General features: G+C 44.3%; 1 protein-coding gene across 1 annotated transcript; it reads left to right on the forward strand.

Moving 5' to 3' along the window:
* Positions 1 to 1,296: 1,296 nt before the first annotated feature.
* med1 (mediator complex subunit 1) lies at positions 1,297 to 24,160 on the forward strand. Its single transcript, XM_021565305.2, has 16 exons — positions 1,297 to 1,498; positions 2,245 to 2,351; positions 2,662 to 2,740; positions 2,915 to 2,969; positions 3,277 to 3,409; positions 10,736 to 10,764; positions 10,917 to 10,988; positions 11,084 to 11,158; positions 11,324 to 11,487; positions 13,440 to 13,551; positions 13,752 to 13,876; positions 16,387 to 16,511; positions 17,847 to 18,048; positions 18,393 to 18,488; positions 18,847 to 18,952; positions 19,243 to 24,160. Exons 1-16 carry the CDS (start codon positions 1,381 to 1,383, stop codon positions 23,024 to 23,026), a joined length of 5,382 nt encoding a protein of 1,793 aa, XP_021420980.2. The 5' UTR covers positions 1,297 to 1,380; the 3' UTR covers positions 23,027 to 24,160.
* The last annotated feature ends 513 nt before the right edge of the window (positions 24,161 to 24,673 follow it).

A 24,673-nucleotide genomic window follows, 5' to 3' on the forward strand; every position in this document is an offset into this window, starting at 1 on the left:
GCTTGCTCAGGGATAGAAACGCTAGCCAGGAGTGGTCTAGGACCTCTTTATCCGGCGGAGTCAGAGGAAGGCCCGAAAAATGGCCAAAGACTCCAGCAACCAAGCTATAGCTTGTTCACTCTGGTATCATCTGGCAAACGGTCCAGAGCGTCAGCTCCCGGACCAACAGGCTCCGAAACAGCTTCTACCCCCAAGACATAAGACTGCTAAATAGCCAGACTGCTAAATAGTCAATTAATGGTACCCAAACTAGCGGTACTGACTCTATCTTGCACTGACCCTACACATACTCACTAGAATAGACACACCATATACCGTACACACTCACTCACACACTACACTGAAACTCTCACACAAAAATCCCACACATTCACATTCACAAGCATTTTGCTACACCTGCAATAACGTCTGCTAAATATGTTTATGTGATGGATAAAGTTTGAATACATTTGATTTGATACACACGCATATCCACACAACACAAACACACATGCATAAACACACGTTTGCAGTCATCATTTGCGGCTGCTAATCGGTTATTTTATTTTACTCTTATTATTATTATCATCAATCCTGATGCCTACTATAGTCCCTTTACCCTGCCTTCATGTACATATCTACCTCAAATACCCCGTACCCCTCCCTTGGTACTCCCTGTGTATAGATAGCTCCATTCATGTGTAGCCTATTTTATTTTAGTTATTACTTTTTTTTAAATGTTTTTATTTTTAACCCTGCATCGTTGGGAAGTGCTCGTGAGCAAGCATTTCACCGAAAAGTCTGCACCAGTTGTATTCGGCGCATGTGACAAATACAATTTTAAGATATAATTTGAACAACAAGACCTCCGACACAGATAGAACAATGAGCCAGATGTTTCACAGATATATACATCTGAAGCATGCGGTTGGCGTTTCCAAGAAGCCCAATGGCCGGCAGTGGGAGAAGATGGAGCGAGATGGATTTTGACCCGATATTCTGCTAAACATTTGATCTCAAAACAGTTTTCTCTTCCCAAAAATAAAATCTGTACGAACAGAGTGGACTAAGTTTTGTAGACTTGACCTTTGCCAACGTTTTTTTTATTAATTTAATTGCGTTGTTTAGGAGTACAAGGGCTTATTTAGTTATTGCACACGCGCACTTCTCAGGGTAGGAGTTCCCAAACGTAAAAACGCAAATACATGCTAGAATGCGCCAATAGGATCTGGCTAGCTAGTGCTTGGCTGTGCCCACCTCCTTATCTGCTCCCGTTCGAAACGGCATGCTGTGGTCTATCTTGGGTTTAGTTATAACATCGTTGACTACGAAGTCCCACCCACTACGGAAGTCCAGTGCGAAGCGACAGTGTAGCTAGCAAAAAGACGCTAGCTAGTGAAGATGGCGGCGGTTTCTATGCAGGGCTGTAGCCCAAACCCAGCAAGAGAACTTACCCTTTCAACACAATCTGGGGGAAACCAGGCTCTTGCAGATCGGGTAAAAGCTGAAGAAGGGACAGGTGAGTTGTATCATATATGTGCAATTGGAGCTAGAGTGGTTACGCTAGGGTCAGATATTTGTTGTCAGATCAGTTACAACAAGCTGAGAGCAGGCTAATGCTAGCTAGGGTATTCGTGAGCTATATTAGCTACCTAGCCAGCATTGTAGTTATCATGCTAGCTAGCTACTATAATACACCATTATGTTTTTCTACGGGAAATTTGTATTTAAAAAACAGTTTACTGTTACTGCCAACTATATTAAATGCACCTGGATTAGTTACGCGGACATGAGCTACCCAGCCACTTTCTTGTACTAGATACGTTGTAGTTAGCAACACAACCACCGTCCGAGAGTCATGCATGTATCTGCACAACTCTTATCAATAGTTAATTATGCAGATATAGACTGTAAGGCTTGGCTTTTAATCTCCCATTAACCCCCCCCCCCCCCCAAATAAAGGATTTATTACATAGCCTACTCTAACTTCGATGCAACATTTTTACATTGTGCTTAACCCTCTTGAGAGCGCAATGTAAAAACTCAGTGAAAACTCTCTTGGTTGCATCAAAGCTAAGCCTACTCCATCAATTCCACTGTGTTTTGTGTAGGACACAATATAAACAAATTATGTAATTAGCTATGTAATTAGGATGTTACTAAAACTAGCTTATATTGTTCTCTTGGAATGTCAGGCATTGAACACTGAAGTGCTATAGTTCCAATTGAATGTAATGCTCCGTTGTGCACCTTGCTTATTCACAGAAGCCGAGAAGCAGAGTCGCGTGAACGCTCTGCTGGAGAGACTCCATGCCAAACACAATGCCTCACGGCCTTGGCAGGAGACCAGCAAGGTGGTGCGCCAGGCCATGGTGAGAAGATGGAGAGAATGTGTGAATGAAATAATAGGAAATGATGGAATGCTAAATATATAGAGTTAGGAAAGCGTGTAAATTGGTCCGGTTGCACACCTTATAGATTCCGGAAGATACATTCATACAGGTGGAAAAAGAGACTCCGGCTCACTGGCATTCTTGCATGCTCCACAATGTGATTAATGGATCTTAAAACCAACGTTTTAGTCAATAGAACTTCATTGGGGTAAACCCAAATATACATACATTATGAGTTAGAAAATCTTTACTCTCTAATCCTTCCCCCCTCTTGTTTCGTCGGTCACAGGAGAAACGTGGTCAGATGAATGCGGCTGGACACCAGCTCCTGCTCACCTGTCTAGAGACCCTGCAGAAAGCACTGAAAGGTGAGACGCCAAAGAGAGACAACTGATCACAAAGACAACCTGTCCTATTCATTGAAAGTGTTCCACGGGCAATTCTGCAATTGAATGCCAATATCAATCGCTCCTGTATCATCAGATTCTTGACAGTTGAAAGACAATCTGCTGAGTTTTTAAATTTGTCTCTCTCGGCTCCAGTATCCTCCCTGCCGTCCATGACAGATCGCTTGGAGTCCATCGCTCGACAGAACATGTAAGCTCTTCCTTTCTTCTTGTCTCACTCATTTACTCCTTCTTTCCCTCCTTCTTTCCCTCACCAGGTCACCCATCCACTGATTCCTTATTCATACCATTGATAGCATAACCGTGTGTATTTTATTAAGTGTGTGTATATGTGGTGTATATCTGTTGAATAGTACATTCCTGACTGAACAATGGATTTCCAAACTTGGCAAGAAAGTAATTGTTTGAGGAGGACATGGTTAGCCACATTGAGTCTGATTTGCCTCCCTCTCTTTCTCTCTAACCCCACCCCTACCATCCTCATCCTCTCCCACCAGGCTGGGGTCCCATCTGAGTCCTTCGGGGACAGAATGTTACATCACTTCAGACATGTTCTATGTGGAGGTGCAGCTGGACACGGCTGGTCAGCTGGTGGATGTGAAGGTGGCCCACCACGGAGAGAACCCTGCGGTCAGTACTATCCCTTACCTACAGCACTATTACTCTATGTCTATTTGGGCTGTCCCTGCCTAAAAAAGCTATTGGTTGACCGAGAGTTGTATGTTTCGACCAATTAATTCCTTTACTTAGATTTGTTTGTATTGGGTATATGTTGTGAAGTTGTTAGATATTACTTGTTAGATATTACTGCACCGTCAGAGCTAGAAACAAAAGCATGTCGCTACACTCGCAATAACATCTGCTAAACATGTGTATGTGTCCAATAAAATTTGATTTGTCTTTTTTTTTTTTCAGTGTACTTTTCCATATATAGACACATCCTGTATGTTTCAATCAAGTCAACCTTATGCACTGAGCTGGTCTGATGCTTTAAGCCAGCTATTTGATGAAATAATGAAGACACACAAATGACTAGAGGGAGTCCGACCGCAATTAATTTGATTGTGCCGCCTGGCTCAGACTTGCTGCGCTGTGTTTAAAAAAAAAAAAGGGAGAGTGATTTTCTAGCACCCGTTGCCTCTCTCCTCCCTGCTGCAGTGACCACCACAGAACATCAGTGTGTATAGCATTGTCCGTGTTGCTGAGGCTGCAACATAATTACAGCCATTTCTGACTGAGAAGTTCTGTTATTGAAATGGTTACTGGTTGCGCAGGAGGTAAAGGGGAAGTCAGATGTGTGGAATAAATTTGACTAGTTGTGAGGGAAAACTGGAGATCAAGAGAAATAAGGTATTGAGCAAGCGCTGCGTGCATATTAGGCCTACAGTGAGGCGGGAAAGTATTTGATCCCCTGTTGATTTTGTACGTTTGCCCACTGACAAAGAAATTATCAGTCTATAATTTTAATGGTACATTTATTTGAACAGTGAAAGACAGAATAACAACAACAAAATCCATGAAAAACGCATGTCAAAAATTTTATAAATTAATTTGCATTTTAATGAGGGAAATAAGTATTTGACCCCCTCTCAATCAGAGAGATTTCTGGCTCCCAGGTGTCTTTTATACAAGTAATGAGCTGAGATTAGGAGCACACTCTTAAAGGGAGTGCTCCTAATCTCAGCTTGTTACCTGTATAAAAGACACCTGTCCGCAGAAGCAATCAATCAATCAGATTCCAAACTCTCCGCCATGGCCAAGACCAAAGAGCTCTCCTAGGATGTCAGGGACAAGATTGTAGACCTACACAAGGCTGGAATGGGCTACAAGACCATCACTGTATGTGTGCCAAACACGTGCTGTTAAATTACAATATAAGGCCTACAGCTCGATGGTGGTTATATAAGGCTGCTGTAATAAGCCTACTAATGACAATAACATGACTTATTATTGTGATGATCATAATAGTAATAACAAGAATGAAATCAAGGAAAAGAGAGGGTTATTATTATGGATATAATTTACCTGACAATTTGGAACATTGTAAACAGCACTAAATACATTATAAATAATACCAGAGAGGCTAGTCTAACGTAAAACAAAATGGGAAGCCTTTATTACAGCATAGCAAGCATTTAAAAACAGCTCATTTGTGAAATTGTTCCGTCATGCTTGCGGCTCACGGAATCCGTAGTCTATCAACCAAACACTGAAACAGGCAACAGAAGCAGGATCTGTCTTACAGTATTTCTATCTATATATATATATATACAGTGCCTTGCGAAAGTATTCGGCCCCCTTGAACTTTGCGACCTTTTGCCACATTTCAGGCTTCAAACATAAAGATATAAAACTGTATTTTTTTGTGAAGAATCAACAACAAGTGGGACACAATCATGAAGTGGAACGACATTTATTGGATATTTCAAACTTTTTTAACAAATCAAAAACTGAAAAATTGGGCGTGCAAAATTATTCAGCCCCCTTAAGTTAATACTTTGTAGCGCCACCTTTTGCTGCGATTACAGCTGTAAGTCGCTTGGGGTATGTCTCTATCAGTTTTGCACATCGAGAGACTGACATTTTTTCCCATTCCTCCTTGCAAAACAGCTCGAGCTCAGTGAGGTTGGATGGAGAGCATTTGTGAACAGCAGTTTTCAGTTCTTTCCACAGATTCTCAATTGGATTCAGGTCTGGACTTTGACTTGGCCATTCTAACACCTGGATATGTTTATTTTTGAACCATTCCATTGTAGATTTTGCTTTATGTTTTGGATCATTGTCTTGTTGGAAGACAAATCTCCGTCCCAGTCTCAGGTCTTTTGCAGACTCCATCAGGTTTTCTTCCAGAATGGTCCTGTATTTGGCTCCATCCATCTTCCCATCAATTTTAACCATCTTCCCTGTCCCTGCTGAAGAAAAGCAGGCCCAAACCATGATGCTGCCACCACCATGTTTGACAGTGGGGATGGTGTGGTCAGGGTGATGAGCTGTGTTGCTTTTACGCCAAACATAACGTTTTGCATTGTTGCCAAAAAGTTCAATTTTGGTTTCATCTGACCAGAGCACCTTCTTCCACATGTTTGGCGTGTCTCCCAGGTGGCTTGTGGCAAACTTTAAACGACACTTTTTATGGATATCTTTAAGAAATGGCTTTCTTCTTGCCACTCTTCCATAAAGGCCAGATTTGTGCAATATACGACTGATTGTTGTCCTATGGACAGAGTCTCCCACCTCAGCTGTAGATCTCTGCAGTTCATCCAGAGTGATCATGGGCCTCTTGGCTGCATCTCTGATCAGTCTTAGAGGTTTAGAGGGACGGCCAGGTCTTGGTAGATTTGCAGTGGTCTGATACTCCTTCCATTTCAATATTATCGCTTGCACAGTGCTCCTTGGGATGTTTAAAGCTTGGGAAATCTTTTTGTATCCAAATCCGGCTTTAAACTTCTTCACAACAGTATCTCGGACCTACCTGGTGTGTTCCTTGTTCTTCATGATGCTCTCTGCGCTTTTAACGGACCTCTGAGACTATCACAGTGCAGGTGCATTTATACGGAGACTTGATTACACACAGGTGGATTGTATTTATCATCATTAGTCATTTAGGTCAACATTGGATCATTCATATATATGATATATATATATGATATATATATATGATATATATATATATATATATATATATATATATATATATGATATATATATATATATATATATATATGATATATATATATATATATATGATATATATATATATATTATATATATATATATATGATATATATATATATATCATATATATATATCATATATATATATCATATATATATATATCATATATATATATCATATATATCATATATATATATATATATATATATATATCATATATATATATATATATATGATATATATATGATATATATATATATATATATATATATATCATATATATATATATATATATATATATATATATATGATATATATCATATATATATCATATATATATATATATATATATATATATATATATATATGATATATATATATCATATATATATCATATATATATATATATCATATATATATATATATATCTATATATATATCATATATATATGTATCTATATATATATATATCTCTATCTATCATATATATATATATATATATATGATAGATAGAGATATATATATATATAGATATATATAGATATATATATCTATATATATAGATATATATATATATCTATATATATAGATATATATATATATATCTATATATATCTCTATCTATCATATATATATCTATATATATATCTATATATATCTCTATATCTATATATATCTCTATCTATCATATATATATATATATATATATGATAGATAGAGATATAGATATATATATCTATATATATAGATATATATATATAGATATATATATAGATAGATAATATATACACACACACACACACTGGGGAGAACAAGTATTTGATACACTGCCGATTTTTCCTACACTTCAACTGTGAGAGACGGAATCTAAAACAAAAATCCAGAAATTCACATTGTATTATTTTTAAGTAATTAATTTGCATTTTATTGCATGACATAAGTATTTGATCACCTACCAACCAGTAAGAATTCCAGCTTTCACATACCTGTCAGTTTTTCTTTAAGAATCCCTCCTGTTCTCCACTCATTAACTGTATTAACTGCACCTGTTTGAACTCCTTACCTGTATAAAAGACACCTGTCCACACACTCAATCAAACAGACTCCAACCTCTCCACGATAGCCAAGACCAGAGAGCTGTGCAAGGACATCAGGGATAAAATTGTAGACCTGCACAAGGCTGGGATGGGCTACAGGACAATAGGCAAGCAGCTTGTTGAGAAGGCAACAACTGTTGGCACAATTATTAGAAAATGGAAGAAGTTCAAGATGACGGTCAATCACCCTCGGTTTGGGGCTCCATGCAAGATCTCACCTCGTGGGGCATCAATGATCATGAGGAAGGTGAGGGATCAGCCCAGAACTACACGGCAGGACCTGGTCAATGACCTGAAGAGAGCTGGGACCACAGTCTCAAAGAAAGCCATTAGTAACATACCGTCATGGATTAAAATCCTGCAGCGCACGCAAGGCCCCCCTGCTCAAGCCAGCGCATGTCCAGGCCCGTCTGTAGTTTGCCAATTACCTTCTGGATGATCCAGGGGAGGAATAGGAGAAGGTCATGTGGTCTGATGATACAAAAATATAGTTTTTTTTACTAAACTCCACTCGCTGTGTTTGGAGGAAGAAGAAGGATGAGTACAACCCCAAGAACACCATCCCAACCGTGAAGCATGGAGGTGGAAACATCATTCTTTTGGGATGCTTTTCTGCAAAGGGGACAGGAAGACTGCACTGTATTGAGGGGAGGATGGATGGGGCCATGTATCGCCAACAACCTCCTTCCCTCAGTAAGAGCATTGAAGATGGGTCGTGGCTGGGTATTCCAGCATGACGACAACCCGAAACACACAGCCAGGGCAACTAAGGAGTGGCTCCGTAAGAAGCATCTCAAGGTCCTGGAGTGGCCTAGCCAGTCTCCAGACCTGAACCAAATAGAAAATCTTTGGAGAGGGCTGAAAGTCCGTATTGCCCCGTGACAGGCCCGAAACCTGAAGATCTGGAGAAGGTCTGTATGGAGGAGTGGGCCAAAATCCCTGTTGCAGTGTGTGCAAACCTGGTCAAGAACTACAGGAAACGTATGATCTCTGTAATTGCGAACAAAGGTTTCTGTACCAAATATTAAGTTCTGCTTTTCTGATGTATCAAATACTTGTCATTTAATAAAATGCAAATTAATTACTTAAAAATCATACAATGTGATTTTCTTGATTTCTGTTTTAGATTCCGTCTCTCACAGTTGAAGTGTACCTATGATAAAAAAAATTACAGACCTCTACATGCTTTGTAAGTAGGAAACACTGCCGATTTTGCAGGTTATCAAATACTTGTTCTCCCCACTGTATATACACACACACACACACAGGGCATTTGGGAAAGTATTTGACCCCTTTTTCCTCATGTTACGTTTCAGCTTTATTCTAAAATGGATTAAATACCCCCCCCCCCCCCCCCCCCCCCCCTCAATCTATACACAATACCCCTTAATGACAAAGCGAAAACAGGTTTTTAGACATTTTTGCCAATGTATTAAAAATAAAAAATGATTACCTTGTATAAGTATTCAGACCTTTTTGCTTTGAGACTCGAAAATGAGCTCAGCGGCATCCTGTTTCCATTGATCATCCTTGAGATGTTTCGACAACTTGGAGTCCACCTGTGGTAAATTCTATTGATTGGACATGATTTGGACAGGCGCACACACTTGTCCATATAAGGTCCCACATTTGATAGTGCATGTCAGAGCAAAAACCAAGCCATGAGGTTGAAGGAATTGTCCGTAGAGTTCCGAGACAGGATTGTGTCGAGGCACAGATCTGGGGAAGGGTACCAAAAAATGTCTGCACCATTTGAAGGTCTCCAAGAACACAGGTCTCCAAGAACACGTCCATCATTCTTAAATGAAAGGCGTTTGGAACCACCTAGACACTTTCTGGAGCTGGCAACCTAGCCAAACAAGCTGAGCAATCGGGGTAGAAGGGCCTTGGTCAGGAATGTGACCAAGAACCTGATGGTCACTCTGACAGAGCTCCAGAGTTCCTCTGTGGTAATAGGAGAACCTTCCAAAAGGACAACTATCTCTGCAGCACTCTACCAATTAGGCCTTTATGGTAGAGTGGCCTGATGGAAGCCACTCCTCAGTAAAAGGCACATGACAGCCCGCTTGAAGTTTGCCTAAATGCACCTAAAGACTCTGACCATGAGAAACCAAGGTTTGTTTTCAGACCCTTTACTCAGTACTTTGTTGAAGCACCTTTGGCAGTGATTACAGCCTTGAGTCTTCTTGGGTATGACGCTGCAAGCTTGGCACACCTGTATTTGGGGAGTTTCTCCAATTATTCTCGGTAGATCCTCTCAAGCTCTGTCAGGTAGGATGGGGAGCGTCGCTGAAAGATGTTCAAGTCCGGGCGCTGGCTGGGCCACTCAAGGACATTCAGAGACTTGTCCAGAAGCCAATCCTGCATTGTCTTGGCTCTTTGCTTAGGCTTGTTGTCCTGTTGGAAGGTGAACCAATCTGAGGTCCTTGTTTTCCCAGGCTAAACTTGCTGGCTGGCTGAACTGTACTATTTTTCTGACGCATTGCCTTTGCCCGTCATACAATCATGTAGCTAAGAAATTAGCTGGAAAGAAACTTGAAAATGATTTATTGTTTTGTTGAATAGTCATGACTGGTTTGAGATATCTGTTGTAAAACGACGGTGGCGAAGAATATCTTTGCTACTTAATGCGGATCCAAGATCAGTTTTGAGATCCACCGGCATCATTGGCGTAGGGTTGGCTGGACGTTTTTGACTGTTTTTGAAACTTGGCCAACACAGACATATGTACCCAGTTTTATACTCTCAACCTTTTAATTTTTTTTATTGTATTTGTTGATTTAAAGCAGAGTTTATTAATATATGAGCAATCCAGGAATGTCACAAGTTAATTGACACGAGAGAACTCGAGAAAATAGCATCTCTACAGAGCGAAGTGACTACAATGAATGGCCAAATGACTTCCGGACAAAAATTAGGGTCCGCCCGTGGAGCTACTCCTCACCACTCCATAGTCGCAGAATTAAATCATTAGAACATAATTCAACAATATCCAGTAATGTATTGAACTGATAGTTTTGCTTAAGAAGTCTTATGCAGATAAGATAAGTTGCCCGTAGGAAGCTTCAGATCGGACGCAACGGCATTTAGCGACACGCTTTAGCTATAAAATAAGTGATATACTGTAAATATGTTATCCAAGTATTTATGTTTATATTCATTCTTTTTTTTAAATTCTTTACAGAGCTGTCCGGAGCTGATTCAACACCTGAGGTGAGATTTTAGATAAAATAAATTATAGAAACATACATATTATGTAATTATTATATTAAAAAAAGCTAGACATTTTTTCGGTTCATTTTTTTTCTCTCATTTCATTCTCATGATGACATCTTGGTTGTCATTTTTTTCCAACCTCTCTAAAGGGATAAGAACTTTGAAGAGTTCTCCAAACATCTTAAGGGCCTAGTCAACCTGTACAAGCTTCCTGGAGACAAGTGAGTTGCTATTAGAGCACTATAAGTGGTTGTGGAATTGAATTACATCAAATGCTGTTATACTTCATTTTTATCTTTATTGCGGTTCCCACCAGTAAGCTGAAAACAAAGATGTACCTGGCACTTCAATCCCTCGAGCTGGATCTTACCAAGATGATGCACATGTTCAGGTATGTATGCATTGCGGTTTGACTAGGTGCATCACAAAACCACAAACATTTCTCCCTCCGTAAAAATTTTTTTTTCCCAGGAGAGCTTTTTGAGTGGTTTCCCCTTTGAGAAAAATATGTTCCTGTCAGAATGAATTGTCACTATTGTGTGTGTGTGTGTTGCAGGTTAGCCACCAACGCTAACACGGTGGAGACCATCCTTCATGGGAGCGTGGGTCTGCTGACAGCCAGGAGCGGCGGCCATCTTGTCTCCCTCCAGTGCTACGTGTCCCCGTATGATGTGTTCGAGGAAAGAACAGGCTCGCAGCTCAACTTCACCGACACAAATGGTGAGGGGGCGAAATAAGTTTGCCACAGTGCTGCCCAGAAAGCCAATGCAGTGCTTTCCGCTCGTTGGGGCTAATCCTAAATAGAGATGAACACATTTTCTTGATTCAGCCATGGTTTAATAAATAAAAATTGTTGAAAAGATATACAGTTGAAGTCGGAAGTTTACATACACTGAGGTTGGAGTCATTAAAACTCGCTTTTCAACCACTCCACAAATTTCTTATTGAACAATAGTTTTGGCAAGTCGGTTAGGACATCTACTGTGTGCATGACACAAGTAATTTTTCCGACAATTGTTTTACAGACAGATTATTTCACTTATAATTCAATGTATCACAATTACAGTGGATCAGAAGTTTACATACACTAAGTTGACTGTGCCTTTAAACAGCTTGAAAAAATTCCACAAAATGATGTCATGGCTTTAGAAGCTTCTGATAGGCTAATTGACATCATTTGAGTCAATTGGAGGTGTACCTGTGGATGTATTTCAAGGCCTACCTTCAAACTCAGTGCCTCTTTACTTGACATCATGGGAAAATCAAAAGAAGTCAGCCAAGTCCTCAGAAAAAAAATTGTAGACCTCCACAAGTCTGGTTAATCCTTGAGAGAAATTTCTTGAGAGAAACGCCTGAAGGTACCACGTACATCTGTACAAACAATAGTATGCAAGTATAAACACCATGGGAACACGCAGCCGTCATACCGCTCAGGATGGAGACGCGTTCTGTCTCCTAGAGATGAATGTGCTTTGCTGCGAAAAGTGCAAATCAAACCCAGAACAACCACAAAGGACCATGTGAAGATGCTGGAGGAAACGGGTACAAAAGTATCTACATCCACAGTAAAACGAGTACTATATCGACATAACCTGAAAGGCCGCTCAGCAAGGAAGAAGCCACTGCTACAAAACCACCATAAAAAAAGCCAGGTTTGCTACGGTTTGCAACTGCACACGGGGAAAAAGATTGTACTTTTTGGAAAATGTCCTCTGGTCTGATGAAACAAAAATATAACTATTTGGCCATAATGACCATTGTTTTGTTTGGAGGAAAAAGGGGGAGGCTTGCAAACCGAAGAACACCATCCCAACAGTGAAACATCATGTTGCGGGCGTGCTTTGCTGCAGGAGGGACTGGTGCACTTCACAAAATAGATGGCATCATGGAGGTAGGAAAATGATGTGGATCTATTGAAGCAACATCTCAAGACATCAGTCAGGAAGTTAAAGCTTGGTCGCAAATGGTTCTTCCAAATGGACAATGACCCCAAGCATACTTCCAAAGTTGTGGAAAAATGGCTTTTTAAGGACAACAAACTCAAGGTATTGGAGTGGCCATCACAAAGCCCTGACCTCAATCCCGTAGAAAATTTGTGGGCAGCACTGAAAAAGCTTGTGCGAGCAAGGAGGCCTACAAACCTGACTCAGTTACACCAACTCTGTCAGGAGGAATGGGCCACAATTCACCCAATTTATTGTGGGACGCTTGTGGACAGCCACCCAACACGTTTGACCCAAGTTAAACAATTTAAAGGCAATGCTACCAAATACCAATAGAGTCTATGTAAACTTCTGACCCACTGGGAATGTGATGAAAGAAATAAAAGCTGAAATAAACTATTCTTTCTACTATTATTCTGACATTTCACATTCTTAATATAAAGTGGTGATCCTAACTGACCTAAAGACAGGGAATTTTTACTAGGATTAAATGTCAGGGATTGTGAAACTGAGTTTAAATGTAAACTTCCGACTTCAACTGTAGGTTGGCATGCAATACACCTGGCAACTTATAATCATCTAATCTGTTTGGCTGGATTTGCTGACTTGGCTTAAACAGTACAAGATTTTGGAACTAGACTATATATTAAATAATCAAATGATCGTCCTTTGGCCATCTTTCTCCACTTGTGCATGTCTTAACATGGCCCTACTTTAACTCCTGTACAGTCCCTCGCTCTCTGGGTGTGAGTGTATCTGTGACGGTGGAGGGGACCTCGTCAATCTACAAGCTACCCATCGCCCCCCTCATCACGGGATCTCACCCAGTGGACAACAAGGGGTGAGACCTCTCCCAAATTTCAGACATTCAATTTAAGTTCCAGAGCAAAGATTTAGATGGTCTTAAAGATATTTTTTTGGTGAATAAAATACATCAGATACTTTGTTCATAATAAATGGGTAATAAGTAGTTATTTTGTTGTGGGGGAATAACTGGATAATTGTGAGATTGTGTGTGTGTGTCTCCTCTCTCTGTTGCAGAACCCCCTCCTTCTCGTCTGTGACCAACTCCAACTGTGTGGACCTTCCTGCCTCTTTCTTCCTCAAGATGAACCTGCCCATGCCCTTCTCCCTCTCCTTCATCCAGAGGATGGGTAATGCTACAGGTGGGTGGTCTCAGACGTGTGTATGTGTTTCGGTGTGTGTGTGGACTAGGGTTGGGCGGTATCCAGGTTTTCAAGCCAACATATCGTTTCTGTACCATACTCGGAGTATAAGATATTACCGAATGTACGCACAAAGGGGTGTTATAAAAATAAAATGAGTGCAAAACGGTTTAGGTTACAGGGATCTTGATCCAGGAGGGGATTGAATGTCTCTGTTCTAACCAAGAAGCTTGATCTTGACATCTAGCCACTTTGCAAACCAAATGCGTAGAGGCCTGAGCTGGATGTACCGTGCCTTCAGAAAGTATTCACACCCCTTGACTTGATTCCACATTTTGTTGCGTTACAGCATGAATTCAAAATGGATAATCGACACACAATACCCCATAATGACAAAGTGAAAACATGTATTTTTAAATGTACAAATAAGTATTCACACCTCTGAGTCAAGAATATAAGTCTTGAGTCTTTCTGGGTAAGTCTGTGTGAGCTTTGCACACCTGGATTGTACAACATTTGCCCATTTTATTATTATCAAAATTCTTCAACCTCTGTCAAGTTGGATGTTGATCATTGCTAGACAACTATTTTCAGGTCTTGCCATAGTTTTTCAAGCAGTTTTAAGTCAAAACTGTAACTCTTCTACTCGGGAACATTCAGTCTTCTTGGTTAGCAACTCTAGTGTAGATTTGGCCTTGTGTTTTAGGTTATTGTCTTGCTGAAAGGTGAATTCATATCCCAGTGTCTAGTGGAAAGCAGACTGAACCAGGTTTTGCTCTAGGTTTTTGCCTGTGCTTAGTTCCGTTTTATTTTTATCATGAAAAACTCCCCATGCATTAATGATTACAAGCATACCCATGTCATGATGCAGCCACCACTATGCTTAAAAATACGGAGAGTGGTACTCAGTAATGTGTTGTATTGGATTTTCCGAAAACATAACATTTTGTATTCAGGACAAAAAGTGAATTGCTTTGTCACTTTTTTGCAGTATTACTTTAGTGTCTTGGTGCAAACATGGGGCATGTTTTTTTAAAATTTTTGATCTGTTATTTTACCAGGTAAGTTGACTGAGAACATGTTCTCATTTACAGCAACGACCTGGGGAATAGTTACAGGGGAGAGGAGGGGGATGAATGAGCCAATTGTAAACTGGGGATTATTAGGTGACCGTGATGGTTTGAGGGCCAGATTGGGAATTTAGCCAGGACACCGGGGTTAACACCCCTACTCTTATGATAAGTGCCATGGGATCTTTAATGACCTTAGAGAGTCGGGGCACCTGTTTAACGTCCCATCCGAAAGACGGCACCCTGCACAGGGCAGTGGGATATTTTTTTTAGACCAGAGGAAAGAGTGCCTCCTACTGGCCCTCCAACACCACTTCCAGCAGCATCTGGTCTCCCAGCCAGGGACTGACCAGGACCAACCCTACTTAGCTTCAGAAGCAAGCCAGCAGTGGTATGCAGGGTGGTATGCTGCTGGCATTCTGTACAGGCTTCTTTCTTTTCACTCTGTCAATTAGGTTACTATTGTGGAGTAACTACAATGTTGTGGATCCACCCTCAGTTTTCTCCTATCGCAGCCATTAAACTCTGCAACTGTTTTAAAGTCACCATTGGCCTCATGGTGAAATCTCTGTGCGTTATCCTTCCTCTCTGGCAACTGAGTTAGGAAGGACGCCTGTATCTTTGTAGTGACTAGGTGTACTGATACACCATCCAAAGTGTAATTAATAACTTCACCATGCTCAAAAGGATATTCAATGTCTGTCTTTTTTTCTTTTTTTACCCACCTGTGTCTTTGTGGTTGAATCTGTTTGAAATGTACTGCTCGACTGGGGGACCTTACAGATGTGTTAGGGTACAGAAATGAGGTAGTCATTCAAAAATCACGTTAAACACTATTATTGCACACATGCAACTTATTATGTGACTTTTAAGCAGATTTTTGACTCAACTTATTTAGGCTTGCCATGACAAAGGGGTTTGAATACTGATTGACTCGAAACATTTCAGCTTTAAAATGTTTAATTAATTTGTGAACGTTTCAAAAAACATAATTCCATTTTGACATGATGGGATATTGTGTGTAGGCCAGTGACCCCCCAAAAAATCGCCATTTTAATCCATTTTATATTCAGGCTGTAACACAACAAAATGTGGAAAAAGTCCAGGGGGTGTGAATACTTTCTGAAGGCACTCATTTATTTGACATATCTTAGATTTATTATACTTCTAGTTATAAGCAGTGGGGTAACACGCACCCCTGCACCCACCCCCTTTAAAGAAATGACGTTGAAACAGTATTGAAAATCATACCGTCTGCATTTCGAAATACCCCTATAGTTGGTATATCGCCCAAGTCTAGTGTGGTGTATCTATGGGTTTGTTTGTTTTGCATTTTGTTGCTTTTTGTTTTCGCCCCTGTGTAAAAGTGTGAAGATGTGGGTGTTTGTGCACACGTCTGTGTGTGTCAGTTAACCCCCCCCGCCCCCTCCCTCCTACCAGGGATTCCTGTGTTTGAGACACCCCCCACCCTGTCGCCCCTCTACGAGCTCATCGTCCAGAATCAACTCCAGGAGGAGGGGGGGAACCCCCTGACCGCCCCCACACACGCCATGCGCTTCTACGCTGTGAGTAGCCTCCTCTCACTCCCCTCTTAGACCGGCTTCCTGGGCCCTTGTGTAGATGTGTGTGTGTGTGGGCGTGTGTGTGGGCGTGTGTGTGTGGGTGTGTGTGTGTGGGCGTGTGTGTGTGTGTGGAAGAAATATGAGGAGAGCTCCCCTCAGATAGGCTAGGTGAAATATGAACTGTTGCTTACATCTATCCGCTCTTCTCAGATCGACTACAGAAGGGCGGTTTTTGGTTAATTTTCATTTCAATCGTCAGATGACGTCAAGCGCTCCGTCACGTTAGTACGAGAGTGCACGCAACTGCTTCTTGAGGGCTGCGGTGTGTGGCACTGCTTTTCTTGTCGTCCCGATCCTTCCCGACCTGTGAATGTCAAGTGATTGGCCGGGAAGTCTCAGGTTTGACTCGGTCCAGTGAAAAGAAGAGCCTGTATGAACGGGTTGTGAGCTACACATACCTCTTCTAACATCTCAAACAAGACAAGTGAAACACAGCAGTACAGTTTATTTGAAGTGGGGCAAAAAAATAGCCTATCAGTCTTTTTTAATTTGGCTCAACCATAAAGAGCTTACCAGTATATTGGAATTCGGTAGTTTTAAACACTGAGTTAATTCTGTCTCTGGAAGAAAAAAAACAAGGCTCTCCCATAGAGTTAGCGGGCTCGTCTTTTGTATTTGTCCTGTTATGGCGTCTGTGAGAGCAAGGGGCAGTGCCATAGAGCCCCACAGTGGAGGTGTCATGATACACAAGCATTTCGCTACGCCCGCAATAACAACTACTAAATATGTGCATGATACCAATACAATTAAGTTTGATTTGATACCCATAAAACCTAGCGGTCAAACGGGTAAATGGTTCCAATCGTTTTTTTCCAACAGGGGATTTTTAGAAACACTTAAAAGAAGGGCTCTGTCACCTTGTCTGAGAGAGGGGTAAGGGTAAGCCTACACGGAACACAGCCCTTAATGGAAGTGTTTCTAAAAATCCCCTATAGGAAAAATAAATGATGGAAAAACATTTGGAACCGTTTCCCTGTTTGACCGCTAAGCTTTATGGGTATTATGACTCACACTGTGGTACTCTGTTGAGGCCATCTCCATTTAGAAGTAGTACATTTTCTTCTTCTTTTGGGTTCTAGCTAATATTGGTGACTTTACCGCCACCTGCAGTGCTAGAGATCTGAACCATATCTTGTCATTCATTCATTTAAAATAGTGGGAGCCCTCAGTGGCAGCGTCCATGCAACAAAAAAAAACCCTGGTTACATCCGTGATGAGTCCTAACTATCTCTATGGGCTCTCCATCTTACCTTTTCATTCTCCTCTCCCTCTGCTCAGTCGTTGCCCGACCAGCAGCACTGCTACTTCCTGAATGGCGACGCCCCGGTGCAGGACGGGCACTCGCTGCAGGGGACGCTGGTGTCCAAGATCCCCTTCCGCCACCCAGCCCAGGTGCCCGCCCTACTGGATGTTATCAGGCACCAGGCAGCCGCCAACACACTGATTGGCAGCTGCGTCAAGCGCACCTTCATCAAGGATGGTGCGTAGTGGTGGTGGTAGTGGCTGTAGTTGTTGACCAACTGAAACAGGGAGGGGCCTGCGCTTGTCCAATAAGAACGGCTAACTAATGAACACAACTGGTCCTGGAGAACTGCAGTGTTACAGGGCTGTTCCATCTCAACCCGAAATACAAAATCATTTTCATATTGTTACTCTAGTCAGCATAATACAGTACATGCCAACGCATTGTTTGAGCTGTCCGTACTGATGCTGATCAAAACAAATGGAAGTGTTCAACCCACAAAAACAGAAATTGTAATTGACATGAGATGGAATCGTGCGCTTTTCAGTGATGTAATATCCTGTTGTGTAATCCCCCTCCAGACACTCCAGGACTGCTACAGTTTGAGGTGTGTCCTCTGACCGACTCCAGCTTCAGCGTCTCCTTCCAGCACCCTGTTAACGAGTCCCTAGTCTGTGGTGAGGACATACACTGACATTACCATCGAATTAAATGGAACATAATTGAATGTATCCCTATGGACATTACTGCTGTTTCAGTCCGCCAGCCCTCCAACCGGCCCTGTGACTTTCACAACAGAATTGACTTTAGATCAACTCTGGCCCTGTTGGTCTGACATTTTCACTCACTCTTGACTATGGAAGAAAATGTGCTTCTTTACTAGCTCCAGCTCTTTTACCTTGATGTTGAACCTAAAACATTGATACAATTTGCACTGTCCTTGTCAAATAAACTCTCTCTCGAACCTCTCCTTCTGTCTCCTCTCACTCTCCGTCTCTCTCCTCTCCACCATCTCCTTCTCTCTCCCTCTTGCAGTGGTTATGGAGGTGATTGACTCCAGGCAGGTGTCCTGTAAGCTGTACAAAGGCCTTTCCGATGCCTTGATCTGCACTGACGATTTTATCACCAAAGTGGTCCAGAGGTGAGCGGCCATTTTCTCTGTTTCAAGTGTCCTTCACGCAATCTGTTTTATGTTGTAGTAGATGCTTCTCAGCCTTTCTTGTTGTTACCCCACTGCAAAGAAACCAACCCAAATGGTTTCATTCAATATGCTTTATTCAACTAAATACAACAATTTTGAGGCCATGTGACCTTCAGTAGAAAATAATTGGTGTTTAAAATAAGTGAACAGATAAATGACAATTTAAAAAAAATATATAAAAAAAAAAAACTTTATGTCCGCCCCATCACCATTCGGATTCCTTTCCTCAGGTGCATGTCCATCCCTGTCACCATGCGGGCCATCCGGCGGAAAGCGGAGACCATCCAGGCAGACACGCCAGCCCTCTCCCTGATTGCCGAGACGGTGGAGATCATGGTGAAAAAGAACTTACCCCCTGCTGGAAGCCCCGGGTACGGCATGGGCACAGGGGTTGACCCCACCAACCCCATGGGGCTCCCGGGTGTCGGTGGAGGCAACACTCCCACCGGGAACAGTGGGGGAGGTAACTTTGCCGGCCCAATCACATCTCTGTTCGGGATAAGTCGCAGCCAAAGCCAGGGGGGAGAGTGTACACCCCAGGGTGGGGCAGCTGGACAGCAACAGCAGGGGGGTCAATCAGGGGACGACTTCAGCAAAGTGACCCAGAATCCCATTCTGACCAGCTTGCTGCAGATCACGGGCGCTGTGGGCACTAGCCCCACTCCCCAGAACAGCTCTTCCGGATCGCAACCCCACCAGACTCCGCCTCCCACCTCCTCCCCTGCCACCAACACCAAGAACCACCCCATGTTAATGAACCTGCTGAAAGACAACCCCGCCCAGGACTTTGCTGCCCTCTATGGCTCTAGTCCCCTAGAGAGGCAGAACTCTTCCTCTGGGTCGCCACGCACTGATGGCATGGGTGGCACCTGCCCCGGAGGTGGCACCAAGGGCAAGAAGAAGCGTCCCAGAGGGATGGAGAAGGGTGGGGTGCCTGGGGCAGGAGGAGGGGGGATGGGAGGGATGAACAAGCAGCAGTCGGGGTCCATGCAGCCTCACCACCACCAGCACCAGCCCACCGAGGACGACTTCCACCGCGAGCTCTTCTCCATGGACGTGGACGCCTCCCAGAATCCCATCTTCGACGTCAACCTGCCCGGCGATGGCTTGGACACGCCCCACAGCATCACCCCGGCGCCCAGTCAGTGCGGGACCCCGCCTTCCGGGGCTGGAGTGTCCTACCACTCGCAGTCGCACGTCCAGTCCCAGCAACAGCAGCAACCACCTCCGGGTTCATCCTTGCCTCGCATGGTACGCCTATCGAGCTCCGACAGCATTGGCGCGGACATAAACGAGATCTTGTCGGACTTACCCGAGCAGACGGGTAAAGGCGGCAGCGGTTCGCACGGGCAGCACCACCTGGGCAGCGGGGAGGACGGGGGCCCCCTGGGCACCCCGCACCGGGACTCGTCCAGCTCGGGACAGGGCAGCGCCGTGTTCGAGGCGGACATCTTCAACACCAACAGCAATGAGAACCCCTTCACGAACGCCGCCGACCTGATCGCCGAGGCGACCGCCACCACCCCCACTAGCGACTCCTCGTCCACCAACTTCTTCCCCGACACGGTGGACTTCAACCCCGAGCTGCTGACCTCCAGCCACGGCTTCCCCCAGGCCTACTTCGACGACAGCTCACCCAGCGCCGATGGAGACCTGGACCTGGTCAAAGGCTTCGGTGGGAGCAGCCAGCAGAACACGCCGTCCGGCACCCCCCAGAATCCCACCCCGCACGGCCAGAGCACCCCCGACCCCTCCCTCAAGGACCCCTTCGACATTTCTGGCATAGTGTTCGGGGGCAGCAGCGGAGGGGGCAAGCCACTGCTGGGTCAGGCCCTGGATCTAGGGGACTCGCACTCGTCCCACATGGGGGGAGGCCAGAGCCCTCTCATGATGGCCATGGGAGGGGGGAGCAGTGACTTCAAGAGTGGCGAGGCCAAAGCCAAACAGCAGCAGCAGGGACTTATGAGGGCGAAGGATGACAATGGGGGCGGGAGTGGGCGCAGCTCAGGGATGGGGATGACTGGCAGCAGCTCCATTGAGGGGAAGCAGGTGAAGCGAAGCCGCACCCCTTCCAGCGAGGGCAAGTCCAAAGACAAGCCCCCCAAACGCAAAAAGCTTGATCCCGACGGGAAGTCCCCATCTCACAGCACAGGGGGGCGACCCTACACCCCACCCAGCGGAGGCTCGGGATCTGGAGGCAGCATTGGCGGAGGATCCAAGTCTCCCGGTAGCTCCGGGCGGTCGCAAACTCCACCAGGAGGTGCCACACCACCTATCCCTAAGATCACCATTCAGATTCCCAAAGGAACACTGTCTGGTGGGAAAACCTCGTCCCATGGCGGGTACACCTCAAGCAGTTCGGCGGGTGGTGGCACGGGGGGTGCAGGCAGCACTAGCGGAAGCAAGAGCCATCATTCTCACTCCTCGTCTTCCTCAGGCAAGATCAAGAGTAAGGAGGGCACCCTGGGCCAAGGCATCAGCTCCAAGCCTGGGAGCGTGGGAGGGGGTGTTGGAGGTGGACCCCCCCAGATGAAGAGCTCTTCACAGGGAATGGGTGTGGGGAAGCCAGGCTCTTCTCCCATCACCAAACATGGACTCTCCGGGTCGGGAAGCAGTGGTGGCGGGGTTGGAAGTGGGAACAAGATGAAGCCGCAGGGGGGCAAGCCTCCCGGGTCCCTCATGAACCCCAACATCAAGCCCAACATTTCCCCCTCGCACTCTCGCCCCAGTGGCTCTGACAAGCTCTCTTCCACCATGAAGATGCAGCAGTCGCAAGTCCCAGGAACTCCGCCGTCCTCCAAGGCCAAGTCCCCCATGGGCTCAGGGGGCGGCGGCTTGGTAGGGTCCAAGTCATCCTCCGGTGGGGGGATGGGCTCCCAGAAGCAGCTGGGCGGTGGTGGTTCCTCTTCCGGCTCCTCGTCTTCCACCTCCTCCTCCAGCTCCTCTTCCTCTGGCTCCATGCCCTTTTCCGGAGGCTCCCAGTCTCAGTATGGCTCTAGTGGTGGCGGAGGGGGTGGTTGTGGTGGCGGACAAGGGAACAACGCGAACAACCCCAACGCCAAAGGAAAGTCCCCCAGCCGCAACAAGAAGCCCTCGCTGACTGCAGTCATAGACAAGCTGAAGAGCGTCGGCGGGGGAGGGGGTCCTGAAGACGAGGGAGATCCGCCTGTTGGTGGCAGTGGTGGGACTGGTGTAGGCGGACCAGGGGGCGGGCCACCAAACCTCGGCCCCTCCAAGCACGGAATGTCCTCTCAAGGCGGGGAGTACCCGATCAAACGAGAAAAGTCTGAGAAAGAGGGCAAGTCCAAAGTGTCCGTGTCGGTGGGTGCCAGCGGGGACAAGAAGCTCATAGATCCCAAAAGTGGAGGCGTAAGCAGCACGGGCGTGGCCAAGATCATTATCAGCAAGCCGGACGGCGGCTCACCCAGCATCAAGGCCAAGGTGACCCTGCAGAAGCCCGGAGAGGGCTCGGGGGAATCCATGCGCCCCCAGCTTTCCGGTCTCAAAGCCTCACCCCTGTTCAGCGGCTCCACGCCCAAGCACGACCGCTCTTCCCCCAGCCACAGCCGCTCGCCGGGCTACACACCGCTCAACCACGACAGCGAGAGCGAGTCAGGCAGCAGCTCTGTGGCAGAGAAGTCCCACCAGAACAGCCCTAGCTCGGACGACGACCAGTCCATGAGGCCCGTGCCCCCGCAGGACTACATGAGCTCCATGCCCCTCAGCTCAGGGGAGAAGCACAAGAAGCACAAGAAGGAGAAGAAGAAGCAGAAGGAGAGGGAACGCGAGAGGGACAAAGATAGAGAGAGGGAGAAGAAGAAGTCGTCGTCTATGTCAACTGGGAACGTTTCGCACGGTCCCATGAAGGCTGACAGCTGGTCGCGGTCACCCATTTTGGCCTCGGATACGTCTCTCTCTATGATGGGCTCGGACCGTCCCTCCCGCCCCAGTCCTGTCTACATGCGGAATGAGGACGATGACCTCATGGACTCGGCCCTCACTGGCAACCTATAACCCTTTCAATAGACACACATTTGATTTGGATTTTAAAGGCCAGCCTGTAACTTTCATTTCCAATCAAAAGTCACGCCCCTGGGGGTTTAAAGAGAGAGACCAATAATGTGAAGGTTGCTGGTTCAAATCCCGGGCCAGGCAATGAAAAGTGGGAGATTAGCATACAGATTGCTGTACAGATTCCAGGTGTACCATCTTCTGCCTGTTGTGCCCTTGTGCAAGCAAGGCCCTTTATCCATAAATAGCACGAGTATTGCTAGTGGCAGCACTTTTGACATGAAATGAGAACTTACAGAATGTGCCTTTTCATAATCTTGACTGCAACTCTTCCCTTGGTGTCCATGCCATATTTGCAAAGACTGGCAGCACTCTAGCAGTAGGCCATTTATCAAGCAGATCTTTGAAACGCGGTCTGAAGCTCTACCAGTGTACCCGTTTTCTTTTTTAACGTGTGTCTTTTTTTTACGTATCAGTATATGTCCAAGAATGACAAATACAGCAGGATTCAACTTTGAAATCCAAGTGTGTTCTACAGCCATATTGTTACCTCGACCTAGACATGGAGATGCCATTTTCTACTGTGATGTGGGTGGAGGGTGAGGCATTTTGGAATTAAAGGGATAGTTCACCCATCACCACCTAATTTGGGTGAACTATCCCTTTTAAGAAAGTCCACACGTACCCAACGACACATGGTATCTGTTTCAGTCTGCTCGGCAGAGTCTGTACGGTTTATTTGAGCTACGATGTTGGTTGTATTTTAAGTTAAAATATCTTTTAGATTCATTATTTACTCTAGCGGCACCAAACATAGAAGATTGCGGCTCTGTTTTTGATTGGGGGGGGGTTAAAAAGAGTTAAGACTATGTAGCATTGCACCATGTTTAAAAATAGAAAATAACAACATGTAAAAAAATATATATATTTTAAATATTTTGTTTTTACAAAGTATCATTCGGCAAGGGTTGTAACATCTTATTGTGTGTTTAAATGCCTTAAATGTGTATTCAGAATATTGTGAATTTTAGATTTTGATACCTCTTTTAACATGTAATGGGCAGGTGAGTGTTGAGATGTAGAACATTTTTTTGCAGAGAAGTTTGGCAAGCTTAAAATAAATATTTAAACGCTAAATGATTTCTGTCCTCTGTGTACACCTTTTCATGTTTGTTTAGAGTTAACTGTTAGTCGACTAGCTCCAGGCTTGATATTTTATAGAATTGAGTTATCGATTCATAATCTTGTTTAATCCCAAAAAACACCTCTATTCGATTACTGAGCAGTCAAAGTGCAGTTACTAGTAAGTAATATATAAGAACAAAGTGTTAATACAATGTAAGTAGTGCCATTACAGCATTACTACACAGGTAATAATTGAAATTACAATTGAACAGCTTCCCAAATCCCAGACTGTAGCTTTTAGGATTTCTAGTGCGCCCAAGGGGCACTGCAGTTGCATCCATCTCCTGCAGAGGTCAGTATTGAGTCGTGCTGCAAAATCCCCATAACCCTATAATAACCATGAAACCAACATTTCCCTGCAGGATGGAATTCCTGTGGTTATGATTAGAGGGTAAAAATACATTCCATGACTTGATTCACTATTCTATTAGCAAAAATACAAGGAGTGGAAAAATATTGGGGACC

The sequence above is a fragment of the Oncorhynchus mykiss genome, chromosome 16 (assembly GCF_013265735.2).
Source record: "Oncorhynchus mykiss isolate Arlee chromosome 16, USDA_OmykA_1.1, whole genome shotgun sequence".
NCBI classification, from domain to species: Eukaryota; Metazoa; Chordata; class Actinopteri; order Salmoniformes; family Salmonidae; genus Oncorhynchus; species Oncorhynchus mykiss.